The sequence below is a fragment of the Euwallacea similis genome, chromosome 2 (assembly GCF_039881205.1).
Source record: "Euwallacea similis isolate ESF13 chromosome 2, ESF131.1, whole genome shotgun sequence".
In the NCBI taxonomy this organism is placed as follows: Eukaryota; Metazoa; Arthropoda; class Insecta; order Coleoptera; family Curculionidae; genus Euwallacea; species Euwallacea similis.
The window spans coordinates 4252473-4279258 of record NC_089610.1 but is presented as its reverse complement, the minus strand read 5'-3'; the positions used below and the strand labels follow the sequence as shown (position 1 = coordinate 4279258).

The window sequence follows — 26786 nt, the reverse complement described above, 5'->3', positions numbered from 1 at the left end:
CAGAAATTAATAAAAGAACCATGAGAAACGAAATTGAAAATTTTTTGCATATGTTCTAATATTTCATAGCGAATTAACTCTGCATGGTATTGCCACATATATGAAATGATTAGTCACGTGATTATTATAAGCAATACGGTGCAATAGTGCTGCTAGGGAAAAATTAAGGGAAAATATCCCCTAAGAGACAACATCTTTAGTTAAAGAAAGAAAGAGAAACTTCAAACTTCAACAGAAATAAAACAATGGAGAAGATCTTATTTGTTTCCCGTTTCTTCAGTCTAGAAACGCTGCATTGATGTTTTACTGAATTCATTATTTAATTTCAATTAAATTGGCTTAAATTGTCCTGGTATCATGTCTGACGAGAACAGTCCCACTTTCGCCTTACGAGGCTTCAGGATACAGAAGAAACCCCAACTCTCACATCAATTAAGCCATACATTGGACACTTGTAAGTAATCACATTTTTTCAAATCATAATTTTAACCACTATTGCATAACTATTTTAGCCGATGAGACGAGCCCTGATATCCCCAAACCTGTTTTAAGGCAAATTAGAAACCCTTTTAGTGATTCAGATTCAGAAATTGAAAATCAAAGTGAGGTGACACAAACACCTTTAGAGGCAGTTCCAACCACTTACATTCCTCAAAAGCAAGAAGAACTGGCTATATCCAATGGTTTGCCGATAACGCCGGTTATTCAGGGAAATGGGTTTCATCGACAAAAAAATCCAGGAGTGCTTGAAAAGGAGAAACAGATGAAGTTCCTATTAGAAATTTTTCCAAATCTTGAAGCAATGGTATTTGCCTTAAAAATAGAAAATGTGTTTGATTAATACTTTCAAAATTGCTTTTTAGAAAATACATGATGTTTTGTCAAAATATAGTTTTAACACTGATGCAGCAGCAGCAGAGCTCTCTAGAACTTATACAAGAACTATGATGCAGAACAGTCAAGGCAATTATAGTCAATGGAAAGAGGAATATGATAAGAGCACTGCTGAATCTGTTGAGATGTCCAGAAAGAGATATGCAGAAGGTGAACCAAATATCAATAGAAAGAAAAGAAGTAAGTACCTATAAAAAATGCTTACTATTGTTGAATTCAAAATCTTAAACTGGCATACTCCAACTGCAAAAATTAGGCCTACTTTTTCCACTCTATTTGAAATGGTTTGTAATTGGACTAAAACAGATATCTACCAACAGCCATATTGTTACACTGAAGGCACACTGTTTGGTTTTTTGTCTATGGAAATTAAAACTTACTAATTATAATTTCATGGCTCTTAATTTTGTTATCTCTTTTTGGTTGTAGTAAAAAGAAGGAAAGAAAACTATGATAGTGATGAAAGCACCGGGAGCCATCATGACTACAAGGATAGAAGAGTTTTTGATAGGTAAGAAATTAGTGTTCTGAAGTGTATTTCAATATGCTAAAATTATATATTGATTCCAACTTTATTTCATTGAAGACATATAGCAGTATCAGAGTCATAAAAAATCTATTTTATTTATTTATTGCTAATAAAATTGGACATGCTAAATCTCCACCTTCTTTCATTTGTCAAATTCAGCTACTATCACCATCCATTATTTATACTTCTGCCTTCCACGGCAAACCAATATTTTTTTTACTTTTTAAGTGCCTCACTATCAAAGTCTAGGTAAGTTTACCAGTGCAGTAAATTTACATAGAAACAATAAAATAAACACATCTAAATGGTTGATTAACTTTTTGGTTTCCTTGGAAATTACCTTCAAGATATAGTTATGATTTTGATCTATTGACTCTAACTTCAGAACTTCCCACTTTCTTATGTTTACATTTTTACTTACCTAACTGGTTTGTTACTAACTTACTTCCTTGCTATTTATTCTGTTCAGTGATGATGAGGATTCAGACGCTGAAATCAGTGATGAATTAACAAATGATAAAAGAAAAGTATTAGAATTTTTTGAAACTGCCACAGTAAATGAACTACAACTAATGCAATTTTGCTCTAAAAAGAAAGCAGAGACCTTAATTGAATGTCGACCATTTACAGGTTGGATTGACTTGGTAAGGTGTTTATATTAAATTGCAATATTATCCACTGAATAATCTCACTCATAAGGTCACTAAATTACAAACCAACAAAAATCTGAGTACCGATCTGCTAAATTCTGCTCAGCAAGTTCTGATTACTAGAAATAACATTAGACATTTAATGAAAAGATGCACTAATTTGGCTCAACAAATGGAAAGAGCTGTAGCTGCAGGGGCGGGAGTTAAGGAGCAACCTCGAAATATGTCGCCTTCGTAAGCATTACATGATTTATTTTTAAAACCAGATTAAAATTATTTTGTTTCATAGGTTGCGGTTAACCAGTTATCAAATGGTGGGTTTGAACTGGATGGCTGTCTTGCATTCCCAGCGCGTTAATGGTATTTTGGCTGATGAAATGGGTCTAGGGAAAACTGTCCAGATCATTGCTTTCTTGGCCTACTTAAAAATTACAGGCCAATCTCAAAACACGCATTTAGTTGTGGTGCCTTCTTCAACTTTAGGTAAGTAGAAGAGTCCAGATATTGTGGCATCAGAAAATTGCAGGCGTAAATTAGGTACGGAAAAACTTTCCCAAGTAAAAAATAAATAGTTTTCTCAAGGAAAATATTTTAATATTAAAGGGTATTTTAAATTTCTTTTGTAACGCTTAAATTGTTAGACGCAGTACCCAATGTGTCACATTGTATTTTTTAACGCCCAGCCTCTAAGAACATATCAATTTTTAGATAATTGGAAAAATGAATTTGCAAGGTGGTGCCCAGAACTAAGAATTTTTATGTATTATGGAAACACCGAGGAAAGAAGAGGGTTCAGGTTTGACTTAGCAAAAGGAATGTTAGCAGATTTTGATGTAATTTTGACAACGTAAAGTAGTTCTTAATTGGCTTAATTTGAGAGTATAGCGGGTAGTTCTAGATATACAATGGTAGGCAACAGTCCAGAAGAAAGGAAAATGTTTAGAGTGACACCTCTTCAATATGTAATTTTTGATGAGGCTCATATGTTGAAAAATATGAACACTCAAAGATACGAGAATCTAATAAGAATTAATGTGAGCTTATTACATAAAGCAGAGAGTTTAGAGTGTGAATATATTAAATTTTCAGGCTAGACATCGCATTTTATTAACCGGAACTCCATTGCAAAATAACTTGCTGGAGTTAATGTCTCTACTTATTTTCGTAATGCCAAAAATTTTCGCAGAAAAAACTGATGATTTGAAGAATTTGTTCCAGAAGAATTCGGTAAGTCCAGTACAATTTTAAGGAATGTTTAAGAAAGCTGAAATCACTTTTAGAAAGCAAAAGAAGACGAAAACGTTCCAAGTTTTGAAAGGGAACAAATTGAACAAGCAAAAAGGATAATGAAACCGTTCGTTTTAAGGAGACTGAAACGAGATGTTCTGCAAGACTTACCTAAAAAGACTGACTTGGTTGTTACAGTGTCTATGGCTCCCACTCAAAAGGAACATTATGAGCAGCTAGTTGCTTCATACAAAAACCTTAGCGTAAGACTGAAACTCATTGTTTGATTTCTCAGTTCAACTTACAATATCTTCAGGAAGGAGCCAGTCAGTATAATGGCATGGGTATAATGACTGACTTGCGGAAATTAAGCAATCACCCGTTGCTTATGCGTTACCATTACGATTTGGACCAGTTGCAGGAAATTGCAAAACTGCTAGCGAAAGATCCAGGGTATAAGGACACTGTAGTTGAGTATATAGTTGAAGATTTGAAGTGGATGTCCGATTTTGAGATACACACAATGGCACAACAATTTAGGGTAAGTTTATTAATAGGACACTTATCATTTGTTGTTACTAAAATATATTCCTAGCTTTATTTCTTATACTTATTACATTCACTTATTCCTTGCGAATTTTGTGTCACATTAGTATTCTGTTAATCTGTAATATGTTGACATTTTGATGTTATACGACTAATAAAGTGTTTGTCCTTACAGTGCCTAAATAGATATTCACTGCCAGATAATTTAATCGTCACTTCAGGAAAATTCATGTACCTAGATAAAGCTTTGCCGGAGCTTCAGCGAAGTGGGCATAGAGTACTAATTTTTAGCCAGTACGTAATCCTTCTGAACGTCCTCGAAGTATATTTGCAAATAAGGAACTATAGATATTTGAGATTAGACGGAAGCACTGCCGTTAATTTAAGGTAAAAATGAAAATCGAATTTTTGTAATTATTCTCCTACGTCATTGGATTTTTAGACAAGATCTTATCAACGAATACACCGAAGACAAAGACATATTTATATTCCTTTTATCCACAAAGGCGGGAGGTTTAGGAATTAACCTTACAAGCGCCGATACTGTCATTATACATGACATTGATTTTAATCCTTATAACGACAAACAGGCGGAAGATAGATGCCACAGGATGGGCCAAACGCGTCCTGTAACCGTATATAGGTAATTAATTTGAAATTAAAATGCAAATCTCAATGTTTTATTTTGTAAATGGGATTTTAGATTAATTTCTCAGGGGTCAATCGAAGAGGGGATGTTGGCCATGTGTAAAGAGAAGTTGAAATTAGAAAAAGAGATTACAACAGAAGGTAATGTTTGGTTTTTGATGACAATAAACCAAAATCGTTTCTTTGTTACATTTTCTCACAGAAACTGAAAATCCCGACGTCAAAAGTGTGGTAAAACTGTTATCGACGGCGCTGGGAATTGATTCCACAAAGGCCACTAGTCTTGTCTCGCCAAAGAAGGACCCTTAATAGTTTTAATAATTGTAATATTAGTTTGTTCATTGTTATATTTAATTTAAAATTACAGCTATTAGCACGTTTTTAATTGTCAGTTTAATTGTAGTTGTATCTACTATTTAACAATGATCTTTAATAAATAAATTATTTTTATGATTGTTGTTTTATTTTTATCATATTTACTAGCCAAATTAAGAACGTTACAAAATGTCAACAGGAACATAATACAATGAAAGTTGAATATAACTGCGACGAAGACAGCAAGTAAATAGGGTCGTTATATCCGGTCGTCGTTACATCAAGACTTGTTTTTTTTATGATTAAAGAAACATAAAAAGAACACAAAAATATATTTAAAAAATTAAAAGCTATAACGGGTAAATAATAAAATATATATAATTTAATATAACTTCTAACTTATTTATATTTATGTATGTATAGTAAAAATACATTATTTATTAACATATTCTATAATTTTTGTTTACTTTTTGCAACGTAGGTTAGAATAAATCAATTTAATTTTTTTGTCAATGGAACTGATTTCATTCAAAAGCCTTTTATTGCTAGGATAACTGGATGGTGACTTAAAATCTTCACCATCCTCAGAGTCTTCATCACTTTCATCTTGAATTTCTTGAATAGTGAGCACTTCGTTTGCAATTTGCTCGTCACTTATAGCACCATTTGTTTCCAAGTGAAGGTCAACATTTACAAAATCAGTTATAATTAAATTATATATATATATACAGAGTGGTCACTTTTACGAGGCATTCTATGGGGATTTTCGAAACGGTTAAAGATGCAAGGTTGGTCAAATGGAGAAAAAGTTTCGTATTTTTGTTCTGCAAAAAGCTGAAAGCAAAATTGGAATATCTTATGTAATTATTAAGATATCAGAGAAATACCAAAAAAGTCAATTTTCTGTTTTTGTCTATAACTTATTTATTTTTCATACAATCATTTTGAAACTTGGGTGTTCTATATTTTCCGTCAGTGTCTTCAATATGGAAAGGTCAAAAATATCCTAGACTTACTAGTTTACGTGAAAATAATACCAACTTTCGATTTTCTTATGGGCGCCATATTGGATTTTCGCATTTTTGAAAAACACGAAAGATTTCCGTTTCGGCGAGGTGCAATACAAAGGTCTTCTGAACTATTTTACAATAAAAATTAAAATATTTAAATATTTGATGAAAAAATCAAGCAGCACTGGATTTGTCAAGGTCATAATTGGTTTCCAAGTTACTGACTGTTTTTGACACATAAGTCAAGTAGCCCATATTATTGGTTGCTATGTCAACATAATTTTATTTAAAAAAAATTTAGTAAAAAAGTGAGTTTTATTCTTCTGTGAATTAAGTGAATTTTGATTTTCATCAAAATGGAAAGATATTTCTCCAAAGATGAGATTATTTCTTATAGGGTTTTGCCAAAAATAACATTTACAATACATCTATACTCAGTAAAGATAATTTTAGAAACCGAATTACAAATTTCTTTCGGACTATTGACCCAGTTGTTATCAGAAGAGCTACTTCAAATATGTATGAGTGAACGGCATTATGTATTACTCATGGTGGCGGTCATTTTGAACATTTTATGTAATTTTCTTTCCTCGTATTAATTTCTTTGTTAATTAATGTTAAAGTTTGTGTTATTGATTTTCAAAAATACATTTGATAATTTTTTTTATTACTTATTTAAAAGTTGTATTATTGGCTACTTGACTTATGTGTCAAAAACAGTCAGTAACTTGGAAACCAATTATGACCTTGACAAATCCAGTGCTGCTTGATTTTTTCATCAAATATTTAAATATTTTAATTTTTATTGTAAAATAGTTCAGAAGACCTTTGTATTGCACCTCGCCGAAACGGAAATCTTTCGTGTTTTTCAAAAATGCGAAAATCCAATATGGCGCCCATAAGAAAATCGAAAGTTGGTATTATTTTCACGTAAACTAGTAAGTCTAGGATATTTTTTACCTTTCCATATTGAAGACACTGACGGAAAATATAGAACACCCAAGTTTCAAAATGATTGTATGAAAAATAAATAAGTTATAGACAAAAACAGAAAATCGACTTTTTTGGTATTTCTTTGATATCTTAGTAATTACATAAGATATTCCAATTTTGCTTTCAGCATTTTGCAGAACATAAAAATAAGAAACTTTTTCTCTATTTAACCAACCTTACATCTTTAACCGTTTCGAAAATCCCCATAGAATGCGTCTTAAAAGTGACCACCCTGTATAATATATAAACAAAATAATTATTATTAATCTCACAATATAAGATTTTCTTTTATCATAGCAAGAGGCATATTATCTTCTTTTTAAAATCATTATTTATCCTTCTTGCCCCCTTAGCTAAAGGAAAATCACCTTCTTCAAGTTCGTCAGCTATTGGTGCTAATTGTAAATTTGCATATCTAAAACAATTCATGATTGTTAGGGGTGATATTGTGCGATGATTCCATACTTTAAACATCATTGATATTGCATTCAAAAGGTTAACAGTACGCTATTCGTTTTGCTAATTGTTTTCAATAATATTCATTAGCTGGAGCTTTCTAACATGAACTTTCATTGATCTGATAATATCCTGGACAACCGGCTGCAGAACTGATGTGGTATTTGGTAGGAGATATTGAATGTTAATATTTTTTAAATTTGATATTTTTGAGTGCGCTGCGCAATTTGCTGTCAACAGCAAAATAGTGTTTTTTTTTAAATTCAGTGTCCCAGTCTTGCAAGATTTTTATAAACAGGTCTTACGTCATCTAGGTTTCTTTGTTAGACATGTAATAGTCTTAAAACAGCGAGGGTTTTTTGATTTTCCAATAACAATCAACTTATGTTTTTCTAATCCTGTCTTATTAGTAGCAACAAAAAGAATGACTCTTTCCTTGGACATTTTTCTACCTGTGCCCTTCTCTTTTTTAAATTTCAGTGTTTTGTTTGGAATCATTTTGTAGAAACGAACTGTTTTATGTGCGTTAAAAATTTTGTCATTCTGGTAACTTTTTCGAATTACTGACCATAGAGCTTTGAGCCAGTTCTCTGTTACTGTAACTGGCACACTAGCAGCTTCAACGCTAATTTTTCCATGTACAATGTTATACCTTTGCCTGAATTATTTAATCCAACTTTCTGAGCATTTATATTCCGGCCCTTTATTCTTTATTTTGGCAAACTATTCCGTTTTTGTCTGTAGCATTGAGCCACTGATTGCTGATTATTTTTTCCCTTTTTAAACCTTTAAATAACATCTGATCAATATGCCCATAATTGGATAACTTAAATTTTTTCTTTGGCAACGAATTTTCATTAAACGCATTTTCGATATTTTCTCAATTCTTGTCGAACTTGTAGAAACAGCCGAATGCGATAAATGCAACTCATTTGCAATGGTATTGTTGCTTTCACCTGTTTCAAGTCTGAAAATTATTATACTTTTCTCCTCAATGGACAAAACTTTTCTTTTTCTTGAAGTCATTTTTTAAAATACAACAAAATTGCAGTAACGCGAACAAGCTGAATACATACCACGAACACAGCCTTCAATTTATATAGTCCTCATTCATAATTCAGGAACTTTCCCTATAATTCCTATTCTCTCTGCGCTCTTCTATAAAAAAACTAATTTTTTTGATCCATTTGCTGACAAAAACATGAGTGAAAATATCAACACAAAAACTCAGATTCTATAGTTTAAATCAACAAATCCATTTGACGCGGTTTTAGTTGCTTAATGTGAGTAAATGGCTCAAAGAAATTGATTTTTTGTGTATTTATAGTAATTGCAATATAAAGTCGACATTGCCAGCATTCAATTAGAAATTCTGTAAAAAGAGACCGAAATTTATAAAAAAAAAGTATGTTAGCAGCTTTTCATACAAATCGCAAAAAAACACAAGCATATATAGTTGGGTCAAATATGTATATTAAAAACAAATTTTCTGGGTTTTGTCTATATAGCCACTGAAGGCATTGCTTTAAAAAAATCGGTCACTCTTTGAATTACTTTTCAAAGAATGCCGGCAATGCCGACTTTATACTACAATTACTATATTGTATCCCATAGCGTCGTTACACCCGGCTAGCAAACAGCCAAAAATGTATTTTTTTTACGGACGTTAAAAGCGACTTTGTCGCTACTACCGTCGTCGTAATAGGTAGACTTTTTGTAATGAAGTAACTGCAAATCCAACCAAACGTTAGAATTTCCGTTGTTGTATGCGACTTGTTATAACCGACATCGTTATTTGCGACTTTCAATGTATTAGGAAAAACTCGAATTTATTTTTCAATACATATCTTTTCAAAAAGTTTTTCGATTTACGTTTTCCGTTTTTAAGCCATGGTTTGGTCATTTGCTAAAACACAAACTGAAGACTCAATATTATAAAAACCACAATCAAGTCGTCAATTATACGTACATGTAATACTACTGGTATTAAACACTACCAAAAATAAAAATATTTTGATATTATAACCTATGTAATACTATATTAATTACAATATAGTCTTGCCAAATTTCATATATGTATATATATATATATATATATATATATATATATATATAAATATATTTATAATATATAGATATATATATAGATATATATATAAACATGTAAATTTTAAATTACATTAAACCTGTTTTAAAGATCACATTTTCTTGAATATAGTAATAAATGTATCTACTATTTATATAATATATGCACCCATGTAACGACAGTAATTATAACAACAGAGAGAAATTAGGGATATGCAGTGTTATCAATGGGCCAATTTAAGTTCCCAATTTGAAGAATTAAATATTAGATCTTAACCTTCTGTTCCTGTAAATTTACAAGTAAAAGAAAAACGAAATTGCACTAAGCCTCGACCAACATGGCCAAATAAAGTGCTTGTCAGTTGCTTGTGCTGGCTCTCTGCGACCTTGACCACGCCACCTCTTTAGCACTGGCAAAGGCAACATAAAACAGATTAGCACCTATGTTAATACCGGCTGCCAGGTAGAACACCATACGCCATTGACCAAGAGTTTCCTGAAATTAATTCATGCATTTTACTGAGGTTTGTGATTGTGCAAATTGTGTTGTAAAAGTGGTTCAAATTTAAACTTTTCATATGAAATAGCAAAGAAGTTTCAGGCTGGACCCATTTTCTGTTGTCACCCAGTAGGTGACTTATTTTGATGTTTTAAATCAGTTTTAAATACAAATAGTTATACAAATAGGAATTAATAAACTTACTCTGCCATTTATAAGTAATCCTATCACATAAGGGGCTAAAAACCCACACATGTTGGAAGCAGCATTTGTAATACCATACATGGTACCAGCGTATTTGGGACTTAAAGCTATGTGGTTCATCTGGTTGCCGGCATATTGCGCACCGCCAAAAGCTCCTGGGATGGCAAGGAGTAATTGGACGGCCACTTTGTCACACCCGACATACGCCACCCCCATAAGACCCAACGAGGGAATGATGGAAGCTGAGGGCAAGGTTAAAAACTGTATAATATTGACCAAATAAAGTAGTTAAATTTATAGATCCTTATATTTATGTCTTAAATAAACGAAAATATTCTTACCTACAGAATTCCACAGTTTATACGACATTGAGAGCGATATGTAACCTTTCAGCAAGAGCCAGTCCGCGAATATGCTGAAAAAAATGCCGGCCCACCAACTGGTAAGATACGGTATTGCTGACAGGACTGCATTCTAGAAGATTTTCTTATGGTTACAAGGTCTTTTCTAAACATCCAGCGCAAACTTAAGGCAATATTTCTTGAGCCAAATTGGGTGAATTTTTTAATTAAACTTTTTATTAATAATTATTTTTTTAATTATTTAAAGGAATGTATTTTGACTATAGGAACACGTTCTTAAATTTGCACCGCATGTTTAGGAAACGCTTTACATACCTACTTCTTTGCAACATGAAGTCAATAAAAAATTCGGTTCTGGCTTACCGTTTCAATCTTGAAATGCAGAATCTGCGCCATATAAGTCGGCAATTCAGTCAAAATTGTGTAAAACGCCCAGGAATTTCCGCACTGAGTAACCAATATGGCCCAAAGTGGTAAACAGGTGAACATTTTTAACCATGGCACTGACCCTTTGTCTTCATCCTAAGAGCAAGAAACTTGCTATAGAATGTTATATAGAGTGGTTACGTTTGTAATTCACATCATTGGGATCTCCTAAATGCGAAGATATGCAAGAATACTTAAATTGCAATTCTAAAACAGAGTTTTTTCATCTAACTTGAAACACCCTGTAGAGAACTGAAATATTTTAAGATTACGCCCTTATTTGATTGTTGCCCTCACACAGCTCCAGCAATAACTTTCAGTTACGGGTGTGGGAGTTTCACCTCCTTGGTACAAAAGTAACTTCTTACCTGAGGTCCTATACTGGCCAATATGAATGCCTGCTCTTGTCGGTCTATCCTTGGATGTGCAGTTGGCGAATCGTATACAAAAATCATCCAAAACACAAACCAAATTATACCCAAAACTCCAAATAAATAAAATGACAAAGGCCAACCGCCCCATAATTTGAGTGAGCATAACCAACCCGAGAGCGGCAAAGATAAAATCGTTCCAAAATTTGTACCTTAAAAACCAGTTGTTAAATGCTTTAAAATCATGAGTAAAAGAACGATTTTTACCTGCGTAAACATAAGCACCAAACTTACTCCTCTCTAAAGGAGGAATCCATTTTGCTAACATTGCGTGCATTGAAGGGAAGGTGACACCCTACAAAAAGCAAACGAAACTCGGAAGAAGCTCAAAAATTTGGTTTTGTACTAACCTCCCCCATCCCCTCCAGAACTCTTACAATAATGAATAATGGGAAATTAATCCGAGCAGCTATCGGACTTAAAAGGGTAAAAACTGCGGTAATTAAAACCCCGAATCCATAAACCATTTTGCCTCCAAATATTTCCGCTAACCTACCCCCTGGGATTTGAGTAAGAACGTACCCGTAGAAAAATGAGCCAAGAACTATTCCTTGAGTGCGCTCATCCCAGTTAAATTCACCGTCCTAAAAACAGAAATAATTATTTTTACATTGTGATAACAAACGCGAAACAGGATTTGGCACACTTACAGAAGGGGTGGTCGAATTGGTAATATTGAGAACTGGACAGTGGTCAAAGGTACTTTGATTACTTGGAACTATTGGCGTTGTTTGGTTGACCATTGCAACGATGGCAACGGAGAGATTAACCCGCATTGCGTAAACATTTGCAAAACCAAAGAATCCCAGTATACCTAGAATGTGCCTGGATTTGATGCAGTCCTTGGTGTCTTCAACTGTAAAATAAAATTAAAATAGATGATTTGATGCCATATTTTATATGTACCTATACTGTAATATAAAATAAGTTCTACCTGTATCGAACTGTTCATATTTATCATGGCGTTCAAATACATATTTACTGATGGTGCCTAGTTTTTCGAACCCCTTTGCCGCATTTTTCATGGGCGTTTTTGTGTAAGACACCATGATTCAGGAACTAGTTCTTTATAAACTAGCAACAAACAGTATCCCAATCGATAAAAAGTCACGTTCATAACTTATTTTCATATCTTTACAATTGTAATAAATAGAACGGAAATTGAAATTTATACTCATATGGTATACTATACAGGATGTAACACATCATCATGGAGATATTTCAGAGAGCGATAGTACTCTACAAAGTAATAAAAACATGCTAATAGACCCATTGTCAAAAACGCACTATTTCCGATATACAGGGTATTTCAAATTCGACCCTCACCATTGGGATCTCGGAAACTAGAGGAGATACGAAAAAGTTTAAATGGGGGCAAAGTTGCGCAATCTACTGCTTGATCGAATACCGTTTTCAAAATTTTAATTTTCCGAGTACTTCCGGAGATATCCGAGAAAAACTAAAAATTGGAGAATCCATTTTTATTTTTTTTTAGCGTTATTTGACAAGAAAGGTTAAATCCGTAAGCACATTTTCATTGTCACTTTTTCTCAGCTACACAATGACATATTCAAATTTGCGATCCGACGTTTCGTCTTTCGGCTACCATCATCAACTTTATTTTTTCTTATGGGCCCCATATTGGATTTTTCGACAAAAAAATAGTGCGTTTCATTCTGAATTCATTGATATAGAACTTCTTATAATTTACTTTTTTAAAAGCCGAAATATTTAAATAAAAAGAAATATTACATAGTTGGCCTTGACTCCATCGAAAGACTTTCTTTTGTTCGCGTTATATGACAGAACTTCTCAAACGACTTTAGAGCGTGTGCAGATTTCCAATGAAAATGAGTTTCCGAAGTGAAGAAAAACGAGATATGTTAAGACTTTATTACAAATTTGATAGGAACAGTACGAAAACAGCTCAAATGTATTTTGAGTTATATCCGGAAAGACAACAGCCGCATAGAACATTATTTAAAACTTTGGACGAACATTTAGCTGAGTTTGGTGCTTTTGAAAAACCTAAGATGAAGTATGGAAGCAGAATGAAAGAAGATACTAGAAATAACCTACTGGCAGAGACAAAACTAAATTATTATTAAATGTTACAACAAGTGTTCAGATTGACGACCTTCCTCCTGCATACATAAACGAACACGTCTATTTAAATTAGTGACAGCCCTAATAATATTTCTCCTTCTGATTACTCTACATTGTGTAATGATGTTTTCTCTAAGTTCTTCTATTGTGTTATAATCTCGATTCTCATATATTCTATTTTTCAAAGTGCCCCACAAAAAAGTCGTCAATTTGAGCACTTGTTGTAACATTTAATAATAATTTAGTTTTGTCTCTGCCAGTAGGTTATTTCTAGTATCTTCTTTCATTCTGCTTCCATACTTCATCTTAGGTTTTTCAAAAGCACCAAACTCAGCTAAATGTTCGTCCAAAGTTTTAAATAATGTTCTATGCGGCTGTTGTCTTTCCGGATATAACTCAAAATACATTTGAGCTGTTTTCGTACTGTTCCTATCAAATTTGTAATAAAGTCTTAACATATCTCGTTTTTCTTCACTTCGGAAACTCATTTTCATTGGAAATCTGCACACGCTCTAAAGTCGTTTGAGAAGTTCTGTCATATAACGCGAACAAAAGAAAGTCTTTCGATGGAGTCAAGGCCAACTATGTAATATTTCTTTTTATTTAAATATTTCGGCTTTTAAAAAAGTAAATTATAAGAAGTTCTATATCAATGAATTCAGAATGAAACGCACTATTTTTTTGTCGAAAAATCCAATATGGGGCCCATAAGAAAAAATAAAGTTGATGATGGTAGCCGAAAGACGAAACGTCGGATCGCAAATTTGAATATGTCATTGTGTAGCTGAGAAAAAGTGACAATGAAAATGTGCTTACGGATTTAACCTTTCTTGTCAAATAACGCTAAAAAAAAATAAAAATGGATTCTCCAATTTTTAGTTTTTCTCGGATATCTTCGGAAGTACTCGGAAAATTAAAATTTTGAAAACGGTATTCGATCATGCACTAGATTGCGCAACTTTGCCCCCATTTAAACTTTTTCGTATCTCCTCTAGTTTCCGAGATCCCAATGGTGAGGGTCGAATTTGAAATACCCTGTATAAGGCGGCGTATTTTTAACAGTTTTTATAATTTCGTTATTGCTTAGATTTATTTATATTTTAAGAAAACCGAGCCTGAAGATTATTTTCTTCTTTACTTCCTTTACATTTTTAATTTGCATCGATAAATATTTTTGCAAACTCTACGAAAACAGTGAAAAATACAAAAATACTGCAAGAGATCAAAAGGCTAAAGAATTGAAGAAAGAATTTTAATTTGGTATCAGAATTCATACAGGGAGTTCCAAAAAAAGATATAAAATATAAAATAGTACATGACCTAAAAAAACATAACACCCTGTATACCGACGATTTTGACTGTTTGTTGTAGAGTTTTAAAGAAAATAAATGTACAAAATTTCAATATTTTAACTCAAGACAAACGTGAGAAAACGCAAAATATAACAAAAATGTGAAACTTTACCACCGTGTATATAACGAAAATGGCCCATTTTTGACTATAGGCATTTTTTAATTATTTTGCAAAGTACTATCGCCCCCTGAAATATTTCCAAGGTGATATGTTACCGTCTGTAGATATATCTTACAGGGTGTTCTTATATGTATACTTCAGTTCTGAATCTCAAATAAACTGAAGAAATTTGATGCCTCTCTATAACAAGTGTTCTGAATTTTATACTAATAGGTATGGCACCAAAACTGCATTGTCAGTTTCTTCAAAAATATCCAAGTTGACTCACCTGATACAATGCAAGTCCAACTGCCTTTATTCAATATTATTTATAGAACAATAATGGATAATCATTTAACTCGATAAAGTAAACATTAACAAGATAAGAATTACATATACTGGGAAAGGATAAGCCTAATTAATTTTTGGCAGCGGCTTAATCTGCTGCATATATATACGTTTCAATTTTATCGTACATATTCGAGATAGATAAAACCATGCAAAACTCAAGTAGGTAATTGTGGAAGTTGAATGATTAGTCATTCAAATTTTTTTTTTTTATAACTATAATAGTGATTACACATGTAGACAGATTGACCAGGAAATTTGCATTGGTAACATCACTCTTAGATTGATGCTATCTGCACTTTTATGCGACCTCAGCAGTCACATAGGATCAGAGTGCATAGAAAGAGAGCTTTTATCAAACTGCTGGAAACTTTCCTGTCATTGAGGACGCTTCTTCCATTAATTTTCTTATAGAAGACATATTTATGTTCCACTAACTACTAATACACCTAGATGACACCCATGGGGTCCTATCTGCTGCCATTCCTTATGGATCTCTTTTCTAAGCATTTAATAACTATTGGCTTATGACTTTAGTAATTTGGATTTGCTTTTTGATTGATTTGGATTTGGATTTGTTAAATGGAATTTGTAAACATTAATAAATACAATTTCTCTAGCAAAAATCAGTTGTAGTTATTACTGACCAGACTATTATTTACTGAAAGTCTCATTTACCTGAATATTGGGCATAAAATAAGTGGTGATGATACTGTTTGTTTACAAAATTATCAATATTGAACAAGCTTAATTTGTAGTGCATACCTGATGGGGGTATAATTCGAGTGGTTTCATCTTCATCCTCATAAATGCTTTCATTATCACTTTCACATTCGTTAATTGCTTCGTCTCTGCTAGGATCATACATATTATTGAAGTTCCTCTATTATGCTGCTTAAAGCCTGTCAACACAAGAAGGTTATGAGAATTCCTATTACAGCTGCTACGCCTCTCAACGCTTTTGTTCTTAAATATCCATATAGCCGTTTAACTCGACTCATCAACGAAGCTTCTTGATTTGATAAACACTGAGATACGCATTGACATTAGTTGTAATGAATTAAAACTATTAAGTAATTATAACAAAGAAGTATAGATGTGTTCGGAGAGGACAATGTGATAAAATTTGTTTAAAAATGCACGTTTTCTAACAACAATCGGGTAACTACTTTCAACAAACTTCGACAACAATGAATCAGCTGTGTTTGTTATGTTTTGGTGCGCAATGTCAATATCAATGACAGTTCTATTGTCAAAATCTCTAGGAAAAATTATATTTCAATGTTGGTTGCATTGCACTTCAAGGTCAATATCCATAGAGGTGTACAAAAAATATGAATTTCATTTATTATATTTATCTAAAGGCTTAAGCAAGGTCTCGTGACCTTGTAGCGCTATATACACGTGATATATTAGATTCAAGTGATGATTTTTTACATGTATATCACGTCCAATGTTCTCATATGCACATTCTGATAACATGCCAAAAATGTAATTTTCTTTGAGTTTTGCTCGGAGATACAATGTTGGTTTGAAGAGGGATCGATTAATATTACAACGGGTGATTATTAAAAAAAAATGGGGTAAAAGGTGAATGGAGACAGTTGATCAAGTCAGGAGCTATTTACCATCAAACTTCTGAGGCATAGATAACACCTGATGAATCTATCCAAGACATATTTCAACTATTAAATATTTCAAACTACTTGAGGTTTTTTTAAATGATCACCCTTTATTTGGATCTTGTAATAAACTTTTTATACCTCGAGCCTTATTAGGTGGTAAAACAAAGGTTTACTCTAATATTTTTAATAACATAATAAGTTACATCAATAAATATAGCTTATAAATATAAAAAAAGATTCAACTATCAAATTCTTTGGTTGCATACAGAAATTCACTAGAAACTGGGGAATGATTGAGAAAGTACACACAATCTAATATAACGCCTACTAAACATCGATAATACTTTCGTGCTTTCTATCTTGAGCAGTTTCTTTCAGCTTTTCCTGCATTTGATTCAGCATCTCTTGCATACGACGAATCTAGAAAGATATTCAAATTTATAGCCTTTCAAATTATTACGACCTGCGAAAACCATACTTCTTCGTCTTTTTGAAACAATAAGCGATCAGTCTCAGTAATGTCCGACTCGTACGGAGCAGAATCCCGCTTCAATTTCCTGGAAAATGAGAAACTATCGGTTAACATTATATAGATCTGGACTTTTAAGATTTGTGTCTTTTTTACCCCCTTTCCCGTGCATGCTGGGAAATCTGAGAGATGCACTGAGCCCTGAAATTTTCGTAATGGACGTCTTCAGTGACGTCCTTCAAATCTTGCATGTGCGTAGATATCAGCATGGTACGAAGCTTGATGAAGTCACTGTGCTTGGGATTCTCAACTATTAATTTGAAATTTTACATTGGAACATTTTAATTGTGGCAGAAAAAATACCATCTACAACTCCCCATGGATATTGCCTTCCCCTGATTTTCCTTCCAGCAACTTCCAAAATAGTGTTGCTGCCCACCACAGCGAACGGCACGCTGGCTTTCAGCTCCCTGTCCTGCTGCTTGAATTCCTCATCTTCATCGCTATCACACTCAGGGAATTCGTACATCTAAAATCCTCTAACTACGGAATTTCCACTTAATTGACAGACATTTTCATTTTATACCTGAATTTCATGCTCCTTAATATCATTCAGAATATTTTTCTTTAGTTTGTCTACTTCAGCGGATGTCAGAGTATCTGCTTTGGCAATGACCAGCACAATATTGACTTTCCGGTGCAATCTTTTCAGCATTTCGAGGTCCATTTGGCGTAGACTAAATATACAAGAATTGTTAAGCGGAGTCGATGAATTTTATTGAGATGTGTTACCTGTGGCCCCATGGAGGCACAAAATATAGGCAGCAGTGGACTCTATTGTCTTGAATATTTCGTCGATTCAGTCCACTTTCGTCGGTAAAGTATTGTCGGAATTGTTCGTCGATGTAGTTGGTGCACACTTTCCAACTGTCTTCACAGTTGACAGAGTCCCCAAAGCCGGGCGTGTCGATCACAGTAAGTCTAACACAAAAAAGCAATTAAATAAGGTGTTGAAAAATCTAAAATAATCGTTAAAAAGGAAATTTTAAGCAAGAATGTTTTCCGGTTTAGTTACGACAGATGGCGCTGGTAGGATATTTTCCTGCAGGCGCAACAAACTGGCCGTTGGCATTGCCGATTTCTGCCTGCGTTTAAATAACTTCAAATGAACCGAACTGACGAGATCTAATAAGATGAAACCGGTCTTCGAAGTGCTTAAGGTAATTAAACGCAGAACTGGAATGAGACATAAAGTAATAGGTCTTAATTTTCCTAGATTTTTATACATTTTTATAGATTTACTAAATAACTGGCATTTTTATAGAAATTTAAAGCATTATAATTACAGACCATTGAGGAAAGTGACTACGATGCCATCCAAAAAGGATAGTTATTTTTATTTGTGCCTGAGGGTTTCACAGCAACATCTATTCAAGAGTAGTGTCGCAAATTTCAGAAGAGCGACTCTTGCAAGAAAGGAGGGACAAACAATTCTAGGTCTGTTCCAACAGAGAGGTAAATGGATTCCGAATCGTCAAAAATACTTGCAATAGATGGGTTGTGACTCCTTGCACATATTTCTGACCACTCGGAGTTGGTTTACTACCGTGTTGAAACGTGAAGCTTATATCGATGTAAACGTGGTTAAAAATTTTAAGGCAACTCGACGTAGGAAATTGTATAAATAACCAAAATTAATTGAGGAAAAATTCATCTTTGGAGTCAATTTTACGCAAATTTACCTTACTCTAACCCCACGTTCTTCGATTTCCATCGTTTTCTTCTCAATGCTGGTGGTTCGATGGATTCTCTCACTGACGTCAGGGACTTTTCGATTTTTATACAAGTCCTCCAAAAACAGACTGTTGATCATTGTTGATTTACCCAGGCCCGAGTCTCCCACCACCATCAGGGTGAACTCGAAGCCTCGTTTTACTGACTTCCGATGGACTTGGTCCGGTAGGGTAGCGAAACCGATATAATCACGACCAGGCTCTGAAAAAGGTATTTGAAAATTACAAAATAGTGGTGATGAACAAACATCCATCTTTAAGTCTCACTTTGTCCCAGCAAATGCATGAGCGACATTTTCACGTGCCAAGTCAAAGCTGATTAATCTTACGTGAACTCAACGTTTCAAGAATGGTTCCAGTTCCCCCCGCTATAGAAACTATATTTTGAAAGGTGTTGGCGGTTTGCATAAATAAAGTCAATATTAAATTTATTCAAAAATCTTGTTCTTTGGTCAACAACACATAGTATGCTTAGCGGGATAACGATCTTTTTGCGTTTAGGTTTTAGTCGTTATGTCTAAAGTAGAAAGCAAATAAACACGTAATCGGATACACACCTCTTAAACTGCCTGTTTATGTATAATGGTAATATCCGTTGAAAGCACATGGTGATGTTTAATATCAGCGATTTAAAAAAATGTTTAAAATTTACTCATCTGAAATTAATCTTGGGTTGCAGAAAAAGTAGCATGCGCGCAAAAAGTGGTATCGCCCAGGAAAATCATATTCTAGGGCTCTGGTTCTCGCCAGCCTGGGCGATCGCGTTGCATTCTCGGCCGAAGATATGCTATTTTTTCCTGCTATTGCACAACACACTTAATGTTTGTATGCAAATTCTCCTAATCTAATCTACCGTTTTGTTGCATCGATTCAAAAATCATAAATATAAGATTAGCTCCCATTATAAATTTTATGGGGAGAGCACAAGTACCGTCGCAGAAGCTGTGTTGAGTCGCAAGCTTGTAATGCGACCCATATTCCACTTTTAGTGCGTGTACACTGAAATGATGAAATCGTGTTTACTTAATTTTTTAATGAATACTTAAACACAAAATATTTTATTAATTGAAGTAGAGGAAAATAAACAGTCATAGATAGGTAATGCGTTAAATGCTTATCAAAAGGGAAAGGTGTATTGGCCTTCCTGTACATTGAGCCTAAGCAGAAATATTCTCAAGAGTATAATATTTACTTTTTGATTTCCGTGCAAAGGTAGTGGGTTTGGTCGGTTAACACGATACATTATCATACACATTAATATACAGGGGGTTCTTTAACGGATGTGTTAATACTTAAAGGTGATTGCTCAGGTTATTTTATGAGAAAAAGTTAATAACATCGTAGAAACGCAGTCTAGTTTCTAGTTTTCGCATTTTTTGATGATTACTTTATTGCTCCTTCAGCTTTTATATAATACGTAGAGATTTTGTACACTCCTCGATCCATATACAGGGCGAAATTTTATGAATCAATGTGCAAATCTACCGGATACTAATTTTTCCCGAGATCCAAACTTTCTTGTCATGCCCCACTGGTTTATATTCTGAGATTGGACTTTCCTGTCCACTATAGAAACCTCATTTACGTTTTATTAAAATCCATACCCGATAAAAAAATATATAATTGCTTCTTGACCGTAACACTATTTTTGGAACACTACGTAAGACGTTGATTGTAGAATGGATTTATTCCATCACTTGTTACAGAATATTATTCTGAGACAGGTATCGGCTGAGCGCAGTCGTACGCTCTTGAAAATAATTTTTCGTTTAATACTTCTGCTATTTTTGCATCTTCTAACATTAACAGGCTGCGAAATACATTTTAAAAGTATTTCTATTCCAATGTTAACGAACACCACATAGTCACACGTACCGGTTTAATATTCCAGCACGGTCCTTTAAACTCTTATCGCGTTGGAAAATCTTTCCTCTAGAGAAAATGGTACACTATTTCATTGTTTCCCAGTAGAACTCACAACTTTTTCTTTTCAGGGTCATTTCTAAATTATAACATCTTTTAAATGGCCAACAACCTCTGAGTTTTCAGCCAAGTAGAACTAATTACCCAGGCATTATACCATTTTGGTCTTTTATTGTTTCAAATTTACCTTGTATTTTTGTTATTACAGCAGATATGGGAATATGTTACTGAAGAACGTTGGACTAAGAAGTTAATCGGGAAAAAAGGGTGGAAAGTGGAAATAATTTAATAACACGTATATGGGGCGAAAAGAAAATCATTAAGATATGTCAAACTTTTTTTAACAGAAATTTTTGACAAGCGAACGTATTTTATGACGTCACTATTGTGACAGCTGTGGCGTCATTTTTTTTTAAACGACAATCCCGACTTTTGAATGCGCGATTTGACAGATATAGCCGATAGAATGTGACGAGACTATTGAATTGGTTGTTCTATCTTTATGGCCACACTGCATATCACATGGTTATTTTTCCAACGAGTACGGAAACGGATAAAAAATGGAATCACACTGAGTGCGGTAAAGTGCTCCCACGCTCAAATGAGTGCAGTACAAACACTTCGAAAATTCAGTAGAAAATTTTTTCAATGCCTTTTGCCGCACTTCATTGCTGTGAGAGCTCAGGTCGTTGCATCAACTGTAACCAGAATGAGGTAAAATATTACTTTCCGCATTTATTAGATAAATATTCTTTACAACGGTTTTCTGTTAATTTTATGTGTTTTTGTGCCTGAACAAAGTAAAAAGTAACTTGACCTCACACTTGTAGGAACATAGACATACTTATTATAATAGGCCTTGCTACAAAGCAACTCTTAAAAATTAATGAAAGGTTAATCTAATTCATGCTGTATCCGGGAAACACTCTTTTAACTCACATTAAATAAAAATAGTGATGTTGGTATAGAATTAGCTTATGCTTATTTATATCTATACTAAATAGATTTTATTTTTAGTTTTATAAATGCATTTCCTACTTGAAATGAGCGCCCTGTTTCCTATCTCATTAGCATGAAGGAAAGTAGGTAAATTGAATTTCTATATTTATTGATCGATGTCTAGTATTCGAATATACGTATGTGTGGAAGATCGTGATCCAAGATTGCTATAAATCTCTCAGTTGAAATAAACTGTGTTTGGTCGACTGGAGAGAGATTAGGTTGCACGAAGATGAAGGGTGACTAAAAAAAATTAAAACCGAAGAGTTCTAAGATTCGAAATTCATAAAATATATAAAATAGGACAGCCCGGATGCTCCTAGTCGGGCTCGGACTACCCGGGTCTCCCGGTCGAGCCGGGGTGCCCTTTTCAGACTTAGACAAATAGCTTGACGTATATGTACGTAACTAGAAATGTTATTATGCAATAAGATTTAATTAATTTTGAGACTTAAGATCTGTAATATACGTAATCTTCTCAACTCTACTCGAGACCCTGCTTTAGAAATTTAGTTCTATCGAATTAAATTAATTGGAGTCAGTCTCATTTAGCAAAGAATAAAAATAAAAAATTTCTCACGCAATGTGTTACAATAGGAAAACCGTCACACCTCTTTACACCAACGTTTCCCATCTAATTAAATTCGAATCATGTATTCCGCATGCTCACGATATACCTACTTGTAGGCAAACTTTCGTGCCATACTTAGCCTTTGCTATGTGCATAAAAACCCATTCACAACACGTACCCTACATACGATAACAGAAGTACGTACTTGAATTTACTATAGCCCAACAAGGATTTAGACTGAGACCAAAAGTAATTTTCATTTCAATTTACTATACAGAGTGATCCAACAACAAGGCAACAGAGACGTCTAGTTAGGGCGTTTGAAGGTAGGAAAACATTTTCCATTGCAAGTCTCATTACAACAAAACGTTAATGTACATGGTGTTTCAAACTCGAGGAGCGCTTCTCTTAATTTCAGAAAGGATGGTATACCGGGTGTTCCGGTGAACCCTGGACATAGGAGATCGTGTTTTTTGGGCCTGCACGGATTATCCAATTGAAAAATTTTTACTTGAAGGTCATAGTACTCAAAACTGGCCATCATTCCGCAACTTTTTCAATTTTCTAATTAGAGCCGTTTTGGCTCACAACGCCTCTAAATTTAAATATTTGAATGTTCCGCCTAATCGTGAGTGATATAAAAGATACAGGTTATGTCTTTGTGTTATCATCATAGATTCATAAGAAGCTTGTTTATTTACCTTAGGGACATTAAAGCAGATCACATGATAATTATCCTCAGGTTTTCCATTGATTTTTACTGAATTAACTCGCAAATAAGTTAAAAATTGCTTAGAAATTAGCAAAAAGAGAAGATCATTTGACATGGGGTTTTTACGCTTATGTTGTTGGCGATTTGTGTTTGTTTAATTTTGACCTTGACCCTGACCAATCGTGACCTCGAACAGTTACGCGGGACATTCAAATTTTTGCAATTTGGAAATTAACTTAAAAAATTCTGTATTTGATAAAAGTTATTTTTTGCGAGAAATAGTTCAAGTTAGGAACGTTTAGCGTTTACACTGGAGCAGGCGCTATGAATATAAACTAAGTTATAAAATTGCAAAATGGAAATTTGCAAGCAAATATGCTTTGTGGTCATTCCATCAGTTGTTATTCAATATCGCAGAGACAGAAAGTGAAATTCAGCATAGATAATAAAAATTATTAAATAAATTAAATTAACATCTATCCTGAAGCCTCTAACATCAAATTCATCATAGAAACGTTTTCTTCTTCTTTCTTGTAGTTTTTTCTTTAGCTTTTTTCTTAAATTTTTCCTACATTTTTTCCTGCTCTATTTTTTACAGACTTTTTCCTTGACCTTTAGTTACTATAGCTTAAAATGGACCGATTCGAGCCGTTTATTTTTCCACAACAAAATAAAGTACGATGGCTAAAACAGCACAACTGACGCTCATAGTAAATTGGCAAGTCTATTTAAGTATCTCTATTACATTCTCAATCTACAGCATTGTTATCTAAACAAATTTAAATAAGCACCGAGCAGTGCTTTGGTGATTACGTTAAAGGAAGCTAAGCGATGTTATTTACTTATAACGAACTACCCTAATTCTATTTATGGGCAAAATTAAATTTATCTACTTTAAATTCTTCGAATGGTAACGTTGTTTAATTGGCTGATTTATTTATCATAATTACTATATCTGCATAATTTGTAAGACATGCCGATTAAATTAAATTAATATAATCCAGTAAAAATTTCATAAACGTGTACACATACATAGGTGCCCATGATAAGTAACAATTTCATAAAAGTATATACATAGGTACCTATGATAAGTAACTTTTCATTTATTTTCTCAAATGGGACAAGTTTCCATTCTGTCGATATGGAAAGAGATGATGGCATAAGAATTATTTATTCTTTTAACATTAACCAAGTTCTTTGTCCAAATTGAGGGCCATCGAGCAGCACCCCAGAACTGGCAGCTGCAGATATATTCCGCACCGTTTGTTATATTTTACATGCACCTAGACATGCGGTACCTATACCCATACTTAAAATCAGTAAATGGGTTCGTGCTTGATACTTATTTACGCAGATCAATAATAAATACCAGCCAATGATAAATAAGAAAATAAGCGGACGTAAAATGTTTGTTGTTGTCTGATAAATCTTCTAAAGATTTATTAAAGGTTTAAAAAGGTTATTTAAAATAGGTAGACCAAGGTATTGGAACGGGAGAGTCGGATGCTACGCATCCAAAGCGCATTTATATAACTCAGATCTAATTAAATATCCCATATACAGGGAATATCGCTAGTATCTACTAGTATATTTTATGCAACTTAACTGTATGGTAAGATACTGCTTACTTAATACGCAATACATTGGGTAGGTGAGGCAATAACTTAAAAACTGCTTATATGAAATCAAAACATGCTCAGATTCAATAGACAAAAATTTGAAAGTGTCCTCAGGGTGTCCCGAACAATTTGTTGCATGCTATATTTTTCGCACACCCTGTGTCCACCATTCTAAATGTGCAATTTTAAGAGCTCTTGAAAAATCCGAAAAGTCTTGTGTAGGTAAGTCATTTTTCGTCACCTGGTACATTCGAATCGGTGTAGGTACATTATCAATTAAAATCACAGTGGCACCTATTCCATACATCATACAGTAGACTTATGAAATAAGTGCTATTATAATTTTAATCACTCACCTGACATTATACTGCCCGATTTTACTATACTATTCACGTTTGCTTATATCGAGGTTTATATGGATTGAGTAAGACCAGTCCATACATACAGCCACCTAATCCCTACATCTGTATCCAGAAAATTTGGTTCGGAAAAAATCACCATTCACAACATTTTCATCCTCGTAAAAGCTGGAATTAGCGCCAAACTCTATCTACGAAAAACTATATGCACAGTTGTTCAATAGCTGTACTGTAGTATGCTTTAATAGTCCATCAAATAATGGTCTGTTCACATTTAAGCACTGAACCCACGAAAGGGAATGGGATGGAACAAAAGGCGTCTCGGTAGGGACATGGGTTGCGCGAATAATGGAGTGCGATCAATACGGTGCGAGTCTGTTGTGTTTGCAGGGGCGCGTGAAATTTTGAATTTTGGCAGAGAGCATGCGCGCATTGTCATCGGCTTGGTGTTATTGGTGGGATCAATTCTACTGAGCTGCCACTACTTACTTCTAAGCTTACAGACTTAGATTTGTTTTCACCTTTATTCGATACAATAGATCACAGGAGGAAATCAGTATTCTTAATTTGTACATTAAAATACGCCACTTGATTTGAAAAAAACTATGTCAACATGATTAATTCATCAATTTATACCTACCTGAAATTCCGCTCATTGTTGGGATTTTTCGCGAATCTATAGTTTTTGATGCGAATTCATGTCACGAAATCATACTAAAATATTATTGCATACTTGTTAAAATTATTTAGAATCTCGTAAACAGTAATAGATTAGACTGGATTAAATTGGAGAAAAGCTGTACATTCATAAACGTAAAAAATATTTTTTGGGTTTTTAGTTATTTCGGAAAAAAATGAAATTTTCAAATTTCTTTTTCATTTTTCTCTAATTATGGTAAGATATAAATAAAATCTGAATCTACTGTTCCAGTGCTGTTTTTTTATAAGGTTCAACAGGACAGTCGTAGTTTCATTCTATAACGTCTCCTTTCTCAAGAAAGATCTTAAACTTTTTTCCTAAATACGGCCCTGGGTAGTTTTTCGTCGATTTTCAGACAATTTTTTATTGTAAATTTATTGATTTACCACAGTTTATAATTGACGCAATTTATAAAAGAAACATGAGAAATTTTAGATAAATTATAACAGTTGAGTCAATCATGATACTTCATTGTTTTTTCTTTTTTTTATCAATTTCTTAAAAATGTTGACAGATTATTTAGTTTTCGATTGTTCATTTAACATCTGGCACCATAAATCGGAACAAAACTTTTTTCGTCTGCAAAAATATTGATGTGGTAAAGTGTTGCATTTTGTGTCATAATAAGCAGAAGGCATGTATGAAGAGGTTTAACATGAAAAAATACAACTAAACAAGCTGCAACAAACTCTGTAACGAAGAAGAAGAGCATGTAGTTCTCTCGGTTACTGAAAATGCCGAAATATTGTTTCGCGAAATTGAACATACCATAGGTATATCAAAATCACCAGCTAGATTTGTTTTACGTAAAGAAACAGGTATTCCCTAGTAAACA

General features: G+C 33.6%; 3 protein-coding genes across 6 annotated transcripts; 1 reads left to right on the top strand and 2 right to left on the bottom strand.

Moving 5' to 3' along the window:
* Window positions 1–174: 174 nt before the first annotated feature.
* On the top strand, window positions 175–4944 carry LOC136419167 (SWI/SNF-related matrix-associated actin-dependent regulator of chromatin subfamily A containing DEAD/H box 1 homolog). The gene is made up of 16 exons (XM_066405349.1): window positions 175–454; window positions 513–805; window positions 864–1074; window positions 1324–1405; window positions 1893–2067; window positions 2123–2307; window positions 2363–2556; window positions 2782–2920; window positions 2972–3107; window positions 3163–3300; window positions 3354–3563; window positions 3617–3841; window positions 4022–4233; window positions 4289–4489; window positions 4550–4635; window positions 4697–4944. The coding sequence occupies exons 1-16, from the start codon at window positions 358–360 to the stop codon at window positions 4801–4803; spliced, it is 2691 nt and encodes an 896-aa protein (XP_066261446.1). The 5' UTR covers window positions 175–357; the 3' UTR covers window positions 4804–4944.
* A 4470-nt stretch (window positions 4945–9414) lies between these two features.
* Window positions 9415–16288, bottom strand: MFS10 (major facilitator superfamily transporter 10). 2 transcript variants are annotated; one of them, XM_066405355.1, is made up of 9 exons: window positions 12210–12361; window positions 11926–12131; window positions 11626–11859; window positions 11483–11570; window positions 11213–11427; window positions 10782–10940; window positions 10398–10530; window positions 10057–10298; window positions 9415–9849 (listed from the first exon to the last, which is right to left on the bottom strand). In XM_066405355.1, the coding sequence occupies exons 1-9, from the start codon at window positions 12322–12324 to the stop codon at window positions 9712–9714; spliced, it is 1530 nt and encodes a 509-aa protein (XP_066261452.1). In that variant the 5' UTR covers window positions 12325–12361; the 3' UTR covers window positions 9415–9711. The 2 variants fall into 2 exon arrangements, with proteins under 2 accessions (XP_066261452.1, XP_066261453.1); XM_066405356.1 differs by lacking the exon at window positions 12210–12361 and adding an exon at window positions 15947–16288 and having other exon boundaries at window positions 9417–9849.
* A 686-nt stretch (window positions 16289–16974) lies between these two features.
* Sep4 (septin 4) lies at window positions 16975–25713 on the bottom strand. 3 transcript variants are annotated; one of them, XM_066405363.1, is made up of 8 exons: window positions 25249–25713; window positions 19018–19270; window positions 18068–18256; window positions 17862–18012; window positions 17639–17804; window positions 17432–17585; window positions 17285–17378; window positions 16975–17226 (listed from the first exon to the last, which is right to left on the bottom strand). In XM_066405363.1, exons 1-8 carry the CDS (start codon window positions 25253–25255, stop codon window positions 17134–17136), a joined length of 1107 nt encoding a protein of 368 aa, XP_066261460.1. In that variant the 5' UTR covers window positions 25256–25713; the 3' UTR covers window positions 16975–17133. The 3 variants fall into 3 exon arrangements, with proteins under 3 accessions (XP_066261460.1, XP_066261459.1, XP_066261458.1); XM_066405362.1 differs by lacking the exon at window positions 25249–25713 and adding an exon at window positions 19336–19448 and having other exon boundaries at window positions 17285–17363; XM_066405361.1 differs by lacking the exon at window positions 25249–25713 and adding an exon at window positions 19336–19447.
* Between the last annotated feature and the right edge of the window lie 1073 nt (window positions 25714–26786).

What these genes read in the sequence shown, in the direction of transcription:
- LOC136419167 (XM_066405349.1), top strand. Translation starts at nt 358, where the DNA reads ATGTCTGACGAGAACAGTCCCACTTTCGCCTTACGAGGCTTCAGGATA. An exon ending in AAGCCATACATTGGACACTT is followed by an intron (nt 455 to 512) that starts GTAAGTAATCAC and finishes TAACTATTTTAG; the next exon opens with CCGATGAGACGAGCCCTGAT. An exon ending in TTACAGGTTGGATTGACTTG is followed by an intron (nt 2,068 to 2,122) that starts GTAAGGTGTTTA and finishes CTCACTCATAAG; the next exon opens with GTCACTAAATTACAAACCAA.
- MFS10 (XM_066405355.1), bottom strand. Translation starts at nt 12,324, where the DNA reads ATGGTGTCTTACACAAAAACGCCCATGAAAAATGCGGCAAAGGGGTTC. An exon ending in ATATGAACAGTTCGATACAG is followed by an intron (nt 12,132 to 12,209) that starts GTAGAACTTATT and finishes TTTATTTTACAG; the next exon opens with TTGAAGACACCAAGGACTGC. An exon ending in GATTACTTATAAATGGCAGA is followed by an intron (nt 9,850 to 10,056) that starts GTAAGTTTATTA and finishes AATTAATTTCAG; the next exon opens with GAAACTCTTGGTCAATGGCG.
- Sep4 (XM_066405361.1), bottom strand. Translation starts at nt 19,363, where the DNA reads ATGTCGCTCATGCATTTGCTGGGACAAA. An exon ending in TCCATGGGGAGTTGTAGATG is followed by an intron (nt 17,586 to 17,638) that starts GTATTTTTTCTG and finishes TCAAATTAATAG; the next exon opens with TTGAGAATCCCAAGCACAGT. An exon ending in CAGCATGCACGGGAAAGGGG is followed by an intron (nt 17,379 to 17,431) that starts GTAAAAAAGACA and finishes GTTAACCGATAG; the next exon opens with TTTCTCATTTTCCAGGAAAT.